The sequence below is a fragment of the Acomys russatus genome, chromosome 6 (assembly GCF_903995435.1).
Source record: "Acomys russatus chromosome 6, mAcoRus1.1, whole genome shotgun sequence".
NCBI lineage: Eukaryota > Metazoa > Chordata > Mammalia > Rodentia > Muridae > Acomys > Acomys russatus.
In genome coordinates, this window is record NC_067142.1 from 42,029,611 (window position 1) to 42,043,112 (window position 13,502).

The following is a 13,502-nucleotide window of genomic DNA, read 5'->3' on the forward strand; positions in this document are numbered from 1 at the left end:
TTAAAATGCCTGAAAGACTTTATGCAAATTTCGTATTACTTCTTCCTTGACATTTGATGCAACTTGCTGGAGGACTTTGTCAGACCTGTGCTTTATGTGTGGAAATTATTTTGCATATGAAATCAGTTTTTAACAGATGCAAAACTTCAGATTATCTATTTCTTCTTGGGGGAATTTTAGTAGTTTTTGAATTTTTAAGAAACTGTCAATTGCAATGTATGATGTTAAACTTTTGGATTCCTATCATGTTAGTATTTGTAGGTCCTATGGTGATACTAGCTGTCACATGTAGATCTTGGCAGTGTGTCACCCTTTTTCTTCTACGTAGTTAACTTACGGGCTCGTCGAGTTCTCTGAACTCAGGACGAGCTTCTTGCTTCCTTGACGCTACTCTGTCATGGTGCTCCTTCACAGCTTCCTCCTCCTCCGATCTTTGCTGTTTCCTTTCTTCTCCTTATTTCAGCTTCAGTTTTCATTATTTCTCAAAATGGAATCCGAGGTTATTGATAAAAGACTTCTTCATAATTAAGGCGTGTTTTTCCTTTTATGAACAAAAGTACCCAGAAAGAAATTACACCTTCAACTTAACCTTCTGCGAGGCCGGCTGACTGATTAGAACGTCAGTGTTTGTGCAGAGGTTGGAATGTCGCAGGTCCAGAGCTTAATTATAATTTGTCCTGGGCCATCATTTAGCCCCTCATTAGTCATTCCTTTCCCACCTCTGCATCTGATATAAAAATTCTGTTGACTATCAGATGGAACATATTAACTTCGCACACTAGTAGCCTCCTAAAAAAATATACTGTCGGGAGCCTGTGAGGGAGGCCACAGAAGAGAGTTCTCTGCTTTGTTTTATAACCCACCCCTCTGATGTTTCTACCAGTGTATCTGAAAAGAGCTTGATTGATTTATGACTTTCTTTGCTCTCTTACTATAGAAACTTCAGTAAACAGATAAATGGAGCAGAAGTTTGGGGTGACTTAAATTTGTGTTCCTCACCATGGTCTGTCATATTTGGCTCCAGGAAAAACTATCTCTTACCTCTTAGAAGCGAGAGTTGTATTTTCTATGTCAACACCGCCTTCCATGTTTATGACTGTTTCCTGACCCATGTTTGTTGCTTTATTTCTCTCTTTCAGTTTTCTGTGGGCTTAAAGGGACATTAGAGGATCCTGTTTCATCTCTGCCTTCACGCTCAATTATTCTCTTTTGGAAAAGTATAACATTACCCTGGAGTTCCCAACATGCATTCACAAAGCATCTAAATTGTCATCAGACAACAACACATCACTTTATGTCTGGCTGTGTAGGTTAGGGAATTCCCAGTGTCTTCTGTTCCCAATGGCAACACTAGCATTCCCCTTACTTCTCCATAAGCTATAATCATCCCACCATGGCTACTATGCTGTTGTAAAGAAGCACCGATCTTTTAGATCAGTTAAGAATAAGGACAATAAACTATTTTACTTTATCTTCATTGGTGTCTCTTCTGTGATCATTTCTGAGACCTGAGCTTCTGATTCATATCATTCACCTTCTCCCAAAAGCATAGATTAGCATTTTGTGCCCACTAGGGCTGTTTTGTTTGTAGAAAGAATAATTTTTATTGAATGTAGACAGCCATGTGAATGCTTTTCTGATTCTTTGAACACATTAGCTACTTCATCATGCTCCCCCCATCCCTGATTTGTGTGCTTTTTCTTTTCTTTTTTTTTTTTTGTTGTTTTTGTTTGTTTGTTTATTTATTTATTTATTTATTTTGGATTTTTTTGAGACAGGGTTTCCCTGTGTAGCCTTGGCTTTCCTGGACTCACCTAGTAGACCAAGCTGGCTTTGAATTCACAGAGATTTGCCTGCCTTTGCCTCTCGAGTGCGGGGATTATAGGCAAGTACCATCATGCCAGGCACTATTTGTGTGGTTTCTAACTCAAGGTCTATTGTGATTCTTACCATAGCTCCTAAGTGTTAAATAAATTTCTCTTAATGTGATTTGCTTCAAAGTTTCCTTCAAAGTGTATCTTTTCAACAACTTAAAGATGATTTGGTGTGTGTGTGTGTGTGTGTGTGTGTGTGTGTGTGTGTGTATGCGTGTTTATCCTCCTTGGTGGTCCCTGAATTCAAAGGACGGTTTTCTGTAATTACTTTTGGAAAAAACACTCTTTCATCTCTTTAAGTTTCTATAGACATTCCTGCAGGAAACGGAGAAAGAACTGATTATTTTCCTTCCTTCCTTTCTCTAGTTTAATTTAGAAAAAGAAGCATTTGCAGAATGAATTTGTACAGTCAGTATGGAGAATGAGCAAAATTTCCAGAATACCTCATCTTTTCTCCATGTGGCTGGTTTATTTAAACCACCTCTGTCTGCTTTGGTTTCACTTTGATTTTAAGGATGGAGTCTTAGAGGATCTTGACATCTAAATATAAGTAGAGGGTGACCCTAGATGTTGATTTGGTTCAGGCCTTGAACCCAAGTCTGTGGACGGGCTGGCAGAAAATTGTTTCTTCGTCTGCTGTGACAGGAACTACAAATCCTCAGGCCTGAGACTTGAGTGATGGGCATGCTTGAGTGATAGCACAGGCATCACGGAACGTTCCTTGGTAGACTTCACATACATTCCTTGCTAGGCTGTCTTGTTCTTGGCATCGCTGATGTCCCTGCAGGGAGCAGCAGCCAATCCTGTTCATCGGAAGTGTGAGACTGTAGCTTTCCCCTAAGGGCCTTTTGCTTTAAGCATTTCTTCTGGAAATTTGTGCTTTCTCTCTGGGTTATTATGGGTTGTGTGGATCCTTGCCTCCTTGGACACTTGCTTTGTAACCATTCTTCTTGCTGTTTCAAAAGCTTTAACCCAAGACCGTCTTAATGCCTGGTGAGCATCCTCTCTTCCAGCTGTAGACTGTTTATTTTCCTCCATGGATGCATTTGAAGAGCCCTGTGCTGGCTAATTTTATGCCAACTTGACACAAGCTAGAATCATTTGGGAAGACAGACCCTCAACTGGGAAGATGTCCCCACTAGCCTGGTCTATGGGCAAGCCTGTGGGCATTTTCTTGATTGATGATTGATTTGAGTGACCTCAGCTCACTGTGGGTGGTGGTCCTGGGTGTTGTAAGAAAGCAGGCTGAGCAAGCCATGAGGAGCAAGCCAGTAAACAAAGTTCCCGAATGACTTCTGCATCAGTTCCTGACTCCAGCTCCTATCCCTGATTTCCCTGGATGGTGGACTGTAAGTTGAAAGATGAAATAAACCCTTTCCTCTCCAGGTTGCTTTTGGTCTTGGTGTTTTATCACAGCAATGGAAACCTAATTAAGTCATTCTAGTTGCCCTAACTGGGAGATTGGTAGCCTCATTCAGGCTGATGTGAATCTCTTCCACTTGTTTAATGGCAGCAGCCAGCTGAGTAGTAGTTCCTTCTAAGTGACTGCTTAGTTCACTTTTTTATTTTACTACAAAGTCTAAACTCAACAGTCCAAAGTCCTATGAACTTGCAGCTGTTAGCACAGAAAAACACCAGGGCATCTTCCTTCTTCTATACACCTTCTTGAGTATCTTCCTAAACAATTCCATCTCTTGCAGCATGATGGTCTAAATCTGCATCTCTTACAGCATCCGCTCTTAACTAAGCTTCCTAATTTAACTGCTTTCTTGCTCCACCAGAGGCTGCCCTTCTGAGTGCTGTCTTGCTTCTGGGGAGAATAGAAGGCAAGGGAAGACTCTAAAGAGAAATGCTGCCTGGACAACTAAATACCTATATATAAGTATGACAATAGCAACGAGGACAAAGCAAATCCATTTCATACCCCAGGTAAAAATTAATACAAAAGGCTCATATTATTAAATGTAAGGAGTTAACATTTAGCTAAAACTGTAATATGAATTTTTGAGAAAGTCCTTGGAATCTAGGGCTGGACAAGTGGTTCATAGGCTTGATATCAAAAGCAAAAACTTATAAAATGAAAACCAAGTAATTTTAGAGTTCACCAAAACTGAAAACATTTGTTCAGATGAGAAAACAAGAGACAATGTTGCAAACTATGTATCTGGCGGAAGGTTCATGCGAGTACTTAGTAATCCAATTAAAACTGGCAAAACAGTTCTTACTGTTACTAAATTCTGTGCTTGGGGTGGGGGAGGCAAAAACCTACATCAGTCATACTTTATTGGTACACAGCTCCTCTGGAATATTTGGAGGTTTCCTTCCCCTCTCCCCACAATGGACGGAAACATGCAGCTGCCATAACTAACACTTCCCAGGCACGCTTGACCGGATGAAGACAATAGTCCATTCAGACAGGATCAACTTCAGACGTCGTGAAACCCCAAATACCTCGTCATGAACTAACTGGTCAGTGATGCTAAGACAAATACATCACTCCGAAAAGTTACTCAGCACTGTTGATGCTGTGGGATACTCATAAGTTTTTCATTTCTTCTTTCCTTCTTTCTCTCCCTCCTTCCCCCACTCTTCCTCTCCCTTTCCCTCTCCCTCTCTTCTTCCCTCCCCCTCCTCTCTTTAAATAAAACCATATTTTCCTTCAGATGAGTTATGGTCAAAATTATTTCTACAATGGTTACTTACATTACCCTTGAAATATTGATGACTTTAATTGTACTGTTATGAAATCTTACAGTGTTTGTGAGACTGTGGAACCTGAAACAAGTTGAAAACATTAGAAAGAAGTAGAACTTGAAGTTCTGACACCTATGTTCCAGTGACTAATGTCTATTTCTAGGAGAGCCACCCTCCATGAGGGTACCTGCCAAGTGACAATCAATTGATATCAGAGGCTTCTCATCAACAACTTTCTTTCCAAGTTACAGCTTGTGATCTCACCATTGCCAGACTATACTAAGCTCCTGTAAATGTAGTATTTTCAACAGTGCTTAATAGTGCTGTTTCAAAATGCTGCCATTGTTGATGACCTGAGATTATGTTCTGAAGCTTAAGATGGAGAGAGCGTTTCGAAAGAGGGCTGGAAATAGGCCTAAATGACTAGAAGCTCCAAGTGCATTAAACAACAAAGAAAAGTAAGAACAAAACAAAACAGTAACTACAGCTCCCACTCTGGGCTTCTGCCCACCTACAAAGCAGTCAGCATGCAATGGCTTCTTTTCACTCTCCTTTGGAATGTTTCCTTTCTCCTTCTCTTTCTCCTTTCTCCTTCTTCTTCTTCTTCCTCTTCTTCTTCTGATATGACACTTGTACATGTCTAAGATATACTCAAGTTTAATAAAAACACATCTTTGATCCCCAGAAAGTTTCATTTGGGTAAGTGCACTTTAAAAACTATATAAATAGCATTTAAATTTGAGATTTGAGAAAAACCAAACATTAAAACCTTATCCAAGACCCTATGCTCTAGTGTTCTTTAAATTTGTAAGGGAGTCATATATAGTCAAAGTGAAAAACATTTAGACTCATGATTTCATCATTTTTTGCAAATGAATTTAGCATATTTAAATGAAATTATTTGTTATTGCACACATAGTTAGTGGAGAATTTGTGAGTTAGTCACTCAGTCAGACTAAATCCTTCAAATCTGGACAATTCCAGTTACTTTTCAAATTAAGAGCAAAAGGTCAGAGTGGTCATCATTGCTCATTTCATTTGAGTATAAAACAGACACATTCTTAGGAAGGTTTCCCAAAGCTGACACATCATCTGTACCTTGAAAAATAGGTAGTATTTAGGAGAAGAGAAAGCAGTTGTAAGCAAGGTGCAATGTTGCATCTAGTTAGTGTGGGAAAATGACAAGAAATTCAGCATCAAATGCTTCTAGTCAGTGTCAGGAAATAAGGTCAAATGGGCAGAAAAATCAAATGGAAATCTAGAAATATTTTAGCCTTTAGCCCAGGAATTCACCTTGTCAGAGATGTCTTAAGTTTTTATGAGCATAAATATCTCGTGAGAATATCAATATTCAAACAGTGTTCTAGGCAACTGACGGGGGGCATGGTACAGGATATGGGGCTTGTTGAGGTAAGAGTGATAGTATGGATCCCTTATAAATACCCACCTTCGAAATCACCATCATAAAATGAAGATGAAATCTTGCTGTGCCTCTTTAGAATGATTCCTCCTTCCTAAATATTATAATCCTTATGTACAAATTCTGTCACATTTTTTAAACCCAAAATGCCCATTGTCTCCTTTCTCCCTCCCCCTCTCTCTGCCCTTCTTCTCTGCCTTCCTCCCTCCCTCTTTCCTTCCTTCCTTTCCCCCTCTCTTCCTTTCAAACAATGTCAACATACTTGGCTGTATTTTGGTTTTTATATTTATTTCATCAGTTATTTAACTGGTGCCACTTAGAGAGCAGGGAGCACATCTTTTCATCAGTTGCCTTGTGGCTTATACCAGTGCTTTGCATAGAATAGGTGCATGCATAATTTAATATAGGCCATATGGAATTATCTGCTCCTGTTCTGGAGTAGACAGGTGGGATTTCATATCTGACCTAAGACTACAATTTCTTAACCGACTGCCAAGCTTCCATATTTTCAATCTCCATATTGCTGTCTGAGTTATTTTGATAAATCTTAGTTGAGTTTGGTGTCTGATGCCTTCATAATAAACTCTCAACCTTTAGTATTCAAGGCCCTCCAGCTTCTGCACTACACTTTGCACCCTATCCTTAAGATTGTGGAGTGGCCATGCTGCATGATGGATCAAAAATGGTTCATGTCAAGGCCTTCCTTTATTTCATGCTGTGGCCTTAGACTACCTCTCTTATCCAGTAGATCACAGAAGAACTTCTAGGTTGTTATCATCACATTGAGTAACTCCAAGCCTCTTCTTAGCCAAGAATTACCAACAAGTACTGAAGACTCATCGGGCTACCATTGACAAAGGGACTACATACGTCAAAAAGCATCTGAGCCAGACATGTCAAAGTTTACCTTTCAGGGCTGGTGATGCCCTCTATAACTCAGCCTAACCCCTCAGCTCCAATTTCGCCCTAACTTTGGGAAACGGGGCTTGGCAAAGGGCAGGCTCCTTATCTCCACATTGTCTGAGCTCATTGTGTTTTCATTTATGACCCTTCTCCTAATCAATAATCAAAGACTGTGATCAGACAACACAAAAACACCCTACATGCCTTTCCTATTAAAATTTAGGGGATTTCATAGAAAGTCATTTGTTACTCCATTGTGCTCACATGACACGTAAAAACAACTTTCTATTTATTTGTATGTGACTGTGTAATATGACAATATTTTGAAACATCCTTGGCATTAAAATACATTCACAATGAAAAATTATTGAAACAAATGGACTGTGGGTACTAAGTGTTTGAACTGTGGACAGCCCGAACAGTAAGTTATACTTATTTGTGGAGGTATGTAGTTTCTAATCTGAAATCTGTTTCAGTTTGTTCCACACAAGAGGACATGGAAAATACCATCTGAATAAAGTATGCTTTCAGAAGCTCTGCAAGTCAAAACTTTGATTTATTTATTGTTTTTGTTACTGGCTTTTCTTTCTGCCAAAGGTCAATTGCCATGAGGAATATGCCTGGTTAAAAATATTTATTGATTGATTGTCAAATAAAAAAGTTCTGAAAACGCAGCATTTGAAGCAGTGGGCTTTTCAAATTTTGCCCTTTTAAAAAAGCTCGGTACAATGAAATATGCCTGCAGTCCCATGTACTCTGGAGGCTTAGACAGGATAATCATTTGAGCCTAGGAGTTTAGGACCAGCTTGGGAATCATCGTCTGATATCTTCTTAGAACAAACAAACAAACAAACAATAACCAAAACAACCAAAAACATCCTTAGTAAATATTGTTTTTATCTCTCTGTGCATTGATAGATGTTTTTTTCTATCTCACCAACCTCCATACAGGTTCTTCCAGCACCAGTCATCCCACCCATTCATTCTGCTCGCGTTGTGCAGCAGGTGCTGGGGATCAGCAGAGTAGGAAAAAAAAAAAAAAAAAAAAAAAAAAAAAAAAAAAAAGCACAACATCTCCGCTTGTGCTTTTCATAATCTAATTGAAAAGACGGGCCAGATGTGGTGGCGCACGCCTTTAATCCCAGCACTTGGGAGGCAGAGGCAGGAGGATCGCTGTGAGTTTGAGGCCAGCCTGGTCTACAAAGTGAGTCCAGAACAGCCAAGGCTACACAGAGAAACCCTGTCTTGAAAAGCCAAAAAACCAACCAACCAACCAAACAAACACAACAACAACAACAACAAAACAAAAGAAAGAGAAGAAAGATAAAATTATCAAATAATAATGAAAAGTAATGAAAAATGCCTTCCTTAGGTACCTTAAATTACAGAACCTAGTGCTGTGACAACACCTAAAAAGGGAAGTGGCAATTGCATCAATAAGGGAGTGGTGAGTAAGAGCTAAAATTACACTGTGCAGAGAGGAACTATTAGATTCCCTGGGGCCGAGAGGCATAGCATCTTCCAGCGTATGGGAGAAGGCCAGCGAGGCTGACACAGGGAAGTGTGTACAAGGTTGGAAGGTAAGAGGAAGTCAGCCCTGCAAACTTAGGCTATGTTAGGGATGCTGCATTCATCTTAATGTTTAGCAGACCTGTCAGGGTTCATAAGTGACAGGAAACAAGGTCAGCTTTGTATGTTGCAAGCATCCCTAAACTTAAGATGGAATATATATAGTGGGTGTGGGAGATGGGAAGCAGAGGAAGGTGGGCTAACTGCTGTCAGGGAGGCATCCTTCCATCACCGTGGGGACAAGAAAGGCTGTGAGGTGAAGTAAATAGGATTTGGTGGCAAAGTGGCTTTGTTGGCTGAAGCCATGAATTTAGAACTGCCTTATGCAACCAATATTTATTCTGTATATGTTATATACCATTCTGGCGGCTGGTGATACAGGAATGAGCACAGTTGCCCCTCCTGTAATTGTGCTTGTTTTAGACATCTGGTTAAAGATGTGAATTAGGGTAGTCCCCAAAGAAACAGCATCTGAAATACTGTGGGCCATTTTCCTTTGGCAAATCAGAGAAGAAGGCATCTTCTAGTGTTTCACATTTCTGAAGTACCCCTTATTGTGTATAGATATCAGGGAGATAGGCAGAGACTTTATCCAGTGGGGAACCAGGGTTAAAAAACGGGTACTCTAAGGGTCACAAAGCTTTGGGATGCCAGTACTTGGCTCAGGTCTTGCAATTTCAAGCTAAGAGGGGGTCCCCTTGACCCCTTCCATTTACTGAAACCATCCAAGAGACCGAAAGTTTGCTTCACAAAGGGAATTCCTCTAAACTGGCCAGAATGTAGGCCTTTCTCAGCGAGAGCACACCCCTGCACTTAGCCCAAGCCACGCACTTGCTTTGTTCTTCAGTGTTACCTAGAGTAACACAAATTGTTAGCCAAATGATGCAGGAGATGCAGGAAAATTCTGAGGTTTTTATATTGACCCATCACAGAAGAAACAATGGTGTCTGGTACCAAGAATATAACAGGCAGGCAGACCCACATTTACCTTAACATTTCTTCTCTTAGGCTGCTTGGCTATTTGAGCAATTTTGATTCTTTTTTTTTTTTTTTCCCACCCTGGTCTCTCTCTTTTTTTTTTTTTTTCCCACCCTGGTCTCTTATTACTCATTTTTAGCTGGTCCTTAACACACAGGTCAATGTTCTTTTTTTCTGTTTCTTTTATTAAATAACACATTTGACTTTCACAATGAGTGGTCCTAGGAATGTGATCAGATTTTCTTACAACTACATGTGTATAAGTTTAAAAAGAACACCTTAAAGCAATCATTTCTCACTTCTCAGGACTGTCAGTTCTCAGTGGACAGGTACAATAATTAATTCATGCTCACATCTCTTTACTAGAATAAGTTGTTTTCTCTTTTATCTGATGCATTTTGAATTACTGAAATAAAACAGAACAAAATCACATCTGGACTTCCAAATATTCAATGACATTATTTATCAAAATAAATTTATTCAAAGTATTCAAAAACCACGTCAAAGTTTAGCTGCCCGCAAGACAGATTTTGGCACTCATCACAGACACTGGCTTTCTACAGAACAGCACTCTTTCCATCCCACACCCCATGTAACAAAACAAACATCCCTTTCCATTTCAGTGATACAGGACACAATATACTAATGATCTGTAGTCCTACGAACATCCTCACACACAGTAAACATTTTAATGTTACCTAGTACTGGAATATTAAAACTAAGACTAAAACCACTATGTGGTAACATGGACTGGTTTAAGGGAAGGTGTACAGCCAGTTAGCTAAGGCCACATAATCCCAGACCTATTGATTTTTAAATGTTTGGACCAACAACATTCCATTGTATCTTTCATCTCAGACCTGTGCTTTCCCAGCGAGGAACAGCACATTCAGGACACTGTTCCCTTCCTCTGTTCTTCACACAGCAAGGGAAGCTGCTCTCTCACAGAGCCTCTCCTAGGTTGCTGGCTTCCTGATTCACTACCGAACTTTGAATCAATAGTTCTGAGCGATGCTTTCCTAACACCCAGGCTGAATTCAAGGTCAGTCTTTTGGCAGGTCATAGCCTTTCCTCTTGGGAGACAGAATGAAATGTCCTCTGTGGAGGCTCCTTGTCTCATGTAGCATGGGGCTCTGTGGTGATCTGTGGCTTTTTACACAAGTCCTGGTAGAATTCTGATTCCAAGAAACGAGGGTAAGAGTTGTTCTCCATCAAGCTGTAAACTCTCTTCTGAGCTGTTATAAAGCAACCACTCGTAGCGTCTTGGATATTTTGGGCAATCAGAGTTTTTGTTTGAAAGTCTATGTTTATCTGAAAGAACAACAACAACAAAAAACACACTTTAATTTATTTGGTATTCAACATTACAAATTGAGGCTTAATAATAAAACATAAGAGGTGTAATTTGTGATTAGTTATAACTGTCCATTTTAGAGAAGCTTAAATGTTAGGAGAGCTGGGGTACAGAGCCATACTTGGCTCTTCCCACTTGCCCTTGAACTTGGTGTATTTAACTGTTGCGTTTTACTACAGTGCTGTTGAAAATGTCCAGACTGTGCTAACATGAATAATTTCTTACCTCCTTGGGAGCCTCCTTTTCTATGAAGTCGGTATATATTTTCCTTGCTTTTGAGGACAGTTTTTGAGGCGATTTGGTTTTTTTGAAGTCTTCACAAGCCAGCCAGAATTCAATATTTTCTTCACAGAACTCAGATTTTAAAAATGCTCTGAATGCAGCCAGCCCATCTGAAAGCACAAGAGAAGACGCATGCACAAGGTGAACGGAGTGACCAAAGAACAGTGTCCTTCTAGCGCTAGAGGGACCAGCGCCCTAGATGTCACGAAAGCCTGTCATTCTCACAGCTCAGCTCTGTAAGCATTATGATGCCAGTAGGCAAACATGCTTAAGCTTGTATTCGGCAGCAGCAGCAGCAACAACAACAACAGCAAAATACTTAACTTCGCTGTCAACGCAAAATAAATGTTCATAGGACAGCCACTAAGTTCACTTGGAACTAGGGCTCTTGAAATATTCTATGTAATGGAAAAGCTGACTCAACTGTAACTGTGAGTAACTGTCTCTTTAATTCTTAGGCTAGCTTTTCTTCCCCACCTGAGGTGAATACCTCATGCTTTTCCATGATTAAACTTGGCGAAATAAGGGAAGGACAAAACAGAAAAACAGGTATTATGCTCTAAATGGCGGTATTGTCTAATGCAGTTCCTGGGAGCCGCTCGTTTGTGGTGGGAACACATTTCCAGGTTCTTGGGTTACTGTTAAAGAGAGGGCATTTAAGAGGTTAACTTACATTTACTGGCCAGCAGTTCATCAAAGGCTTCTGCCCAGAGCTGCGCTTCCTCAGGAGAAGGCCTGCAAGAGAAGTTCCGCACATGAGCGACGCCACACACGACGGTTTCCCTTTCCTGTTCAGAGGCTTGCCTAGATAGTCATCTCTGTAACTACAGGATTCACAACTTACTTGATAAAAGTTTGCTGTTTGCTTTTCTTGCCAGTTTTGGGCTTCCCAGGAGTGGAGGAATTTTGCAAGAAGTAGCTCAAACGGGCCTTCCAATCCTTTAGGCTGGGGGAGGAAAAAAAAAATCTTCAAATGGCAGTTCTTGAATAGCAAAGCTGTCATCAGTTTTAGTAGCCACAAACAAATCAGTCAGGCAAAAACAGTCTCATTCTCATTTAAACCCAGCACCTCAGGTATTGAACATAATTTCATCCATTCATCTGACTATAACGGATTTTTACAAGGAGGATACGACTATATAACACAGCTCCTGTATTTAAAATTTTCACAAGCATAGATTTTTAAATTTCCACAAGTTATTTCTGACTTACAAAAAAGGTACTGTTTTTTTCTGTACAGTTAACTACAACTTGGTAACATTTTACTATTGAGAACAGTGTCTTGAGCCAGCTGATGTCCTTTCCCTTTCTGCACTCTAGGCAGAAGGGTCTGGACCATGCATAGAGGTGTGTGTGTGTGTGTGTGTGTGTGTGTGTGTGTGTGTGTGTGTGTGTGTGTGTGTGTGTGTGTGTATGTGTGCGTGTGTGATCCTGTGTGTGCACGCGCGTGATGGATTCCCTAGCTCCCCTCCACGACCGCCCACAGTGCTTCTCCGCAGCAGATACTGCAGAGCAAATTACTCATCCCACAGTCGTGACTGGGTGAGACCTACTTTATGATTTAAAAACGGATCTTATACATTCCGCTCAATCTAGCAGCTTGCAAGCAGCTCAGAACTAACAATGCAATGTATAGGCGCTGTGGAAGCTATTCAGCTGCAGGATTCTGATACCACATTAAATGCAGAACAAAAAACCAGCCAGAGCCTTCTCAGCCCACCTACCGCCACCTTCAGAACAATTTGCTACAGTTCCTAAACTCTCTGAGCTCACACGGAAAAAGCACATACCATCAGATCTAGCGAGCTAACTTTTCCTCCTCCAACCCCTTTTGTTGCAGAGGTACAGACTAGAGTTGGCTCAAGTCAAAGCCAATACAGAAGGAAATTAGGTTCCTACCAGCAAAAGCAGGCAGGGTAAGAAGAGCTCTTAAGGAAAAGAGGGCATACTTACAGCGTCCGCTTCATTTTCTCCCGCTTCTCCTCGACCTTGGGGCCGTTGCCTGCGCTCTTGTCCATGGGTACGCAGTCGTGCTGGACAGCCAGGAACATGGCACTTTGCATTCTCAGACTCCCGCGGCCACTGCAGCTGTTTGCGGCCGGGCGCGCGCCGCGGGTCTTTAAGGTAGGCTGCGGCGCAGGGGCGGGACCTGAAGGTGCCGGCCCCGCCTCTAGAGGGCGCGGATTGGCCCGTTGGGGGCGGTGCGAGGGCGGGGCCGCGCGGGCCCGCAGCAGCCACGGCAGCCGCCGAAGGGTCTGGAAACGAGGGCGCTGTTGACGTAGGCGCCGCAGCCTCGTGCGCACACAGGATGGGAGGCGGGGACAGAGCCTGATCCCTGTTGGAGCGGCAACTGTCGTGAAGGGTCCCGGAGGTAGTCGCTTTGAAAAGACCGTACCTTTACTGGCTTTGTTTTTGGGTCCCGCCTTTG

General features: G+C 41.4%; 1 protein-coding gene across 1 annotated transcript; it reads right to left on the reverse strand.

Annotated features, from left to right (window-relative positions):
• Positions 1–9,896: 9,896 nt before the first annotated feature.
• Rgs2 (regulator of G protein signaling 2) lies at positions 9,897–13,189 on the reverse strand. Its single transcript, XM_051147530.1, has 5 exons — positions 13,028–13,189; positions 11,919–12,020; positions 11,748–11,809; positions 11,018–11,184; positions 9,897–10,749 (listed from the first exon to the last, which is right to left on the reverse strand). The coding sequence occupies exons 1-5, from the start codon at positions 13,135–13,137 to the stop codon at positions 10,555–10,557; spliced, it is 636 nt and encodes a 211-aa protein (XP_051003487.1). The 5' UTR covers positions 13,138–13,189; the 3' UTR covers positions 9,897–10,554.
• Positions 13,190–13,502: the final 313 nt, after the last annotated feature.

Bases quoted from the DNA above. Each gene is read 5' to 3' on its own strand.
- Rgs2 (XM_051147530.1), bottom strand. From the start codon at position 13,137: ATGCAAAGTGCCATGTTCCTGGCTGTCCAGCACGACTGCGTACCCATG. The intron at 11,185-11,747 runs GTAAGTTAACCT...TTGTGCTTTCAG, and splicing joins TGAACTGCTGGCCAGTAAAT to ATGGGCTGGCTGCATTCAGA. The intron at 10,750-11,017 runs GTAAGAAATTAT...TTGTTCTTTCAG, and splicing joins AAAAGGAGGCTCCCAAGGAG to ATAAACATAGACTTTCAAAC.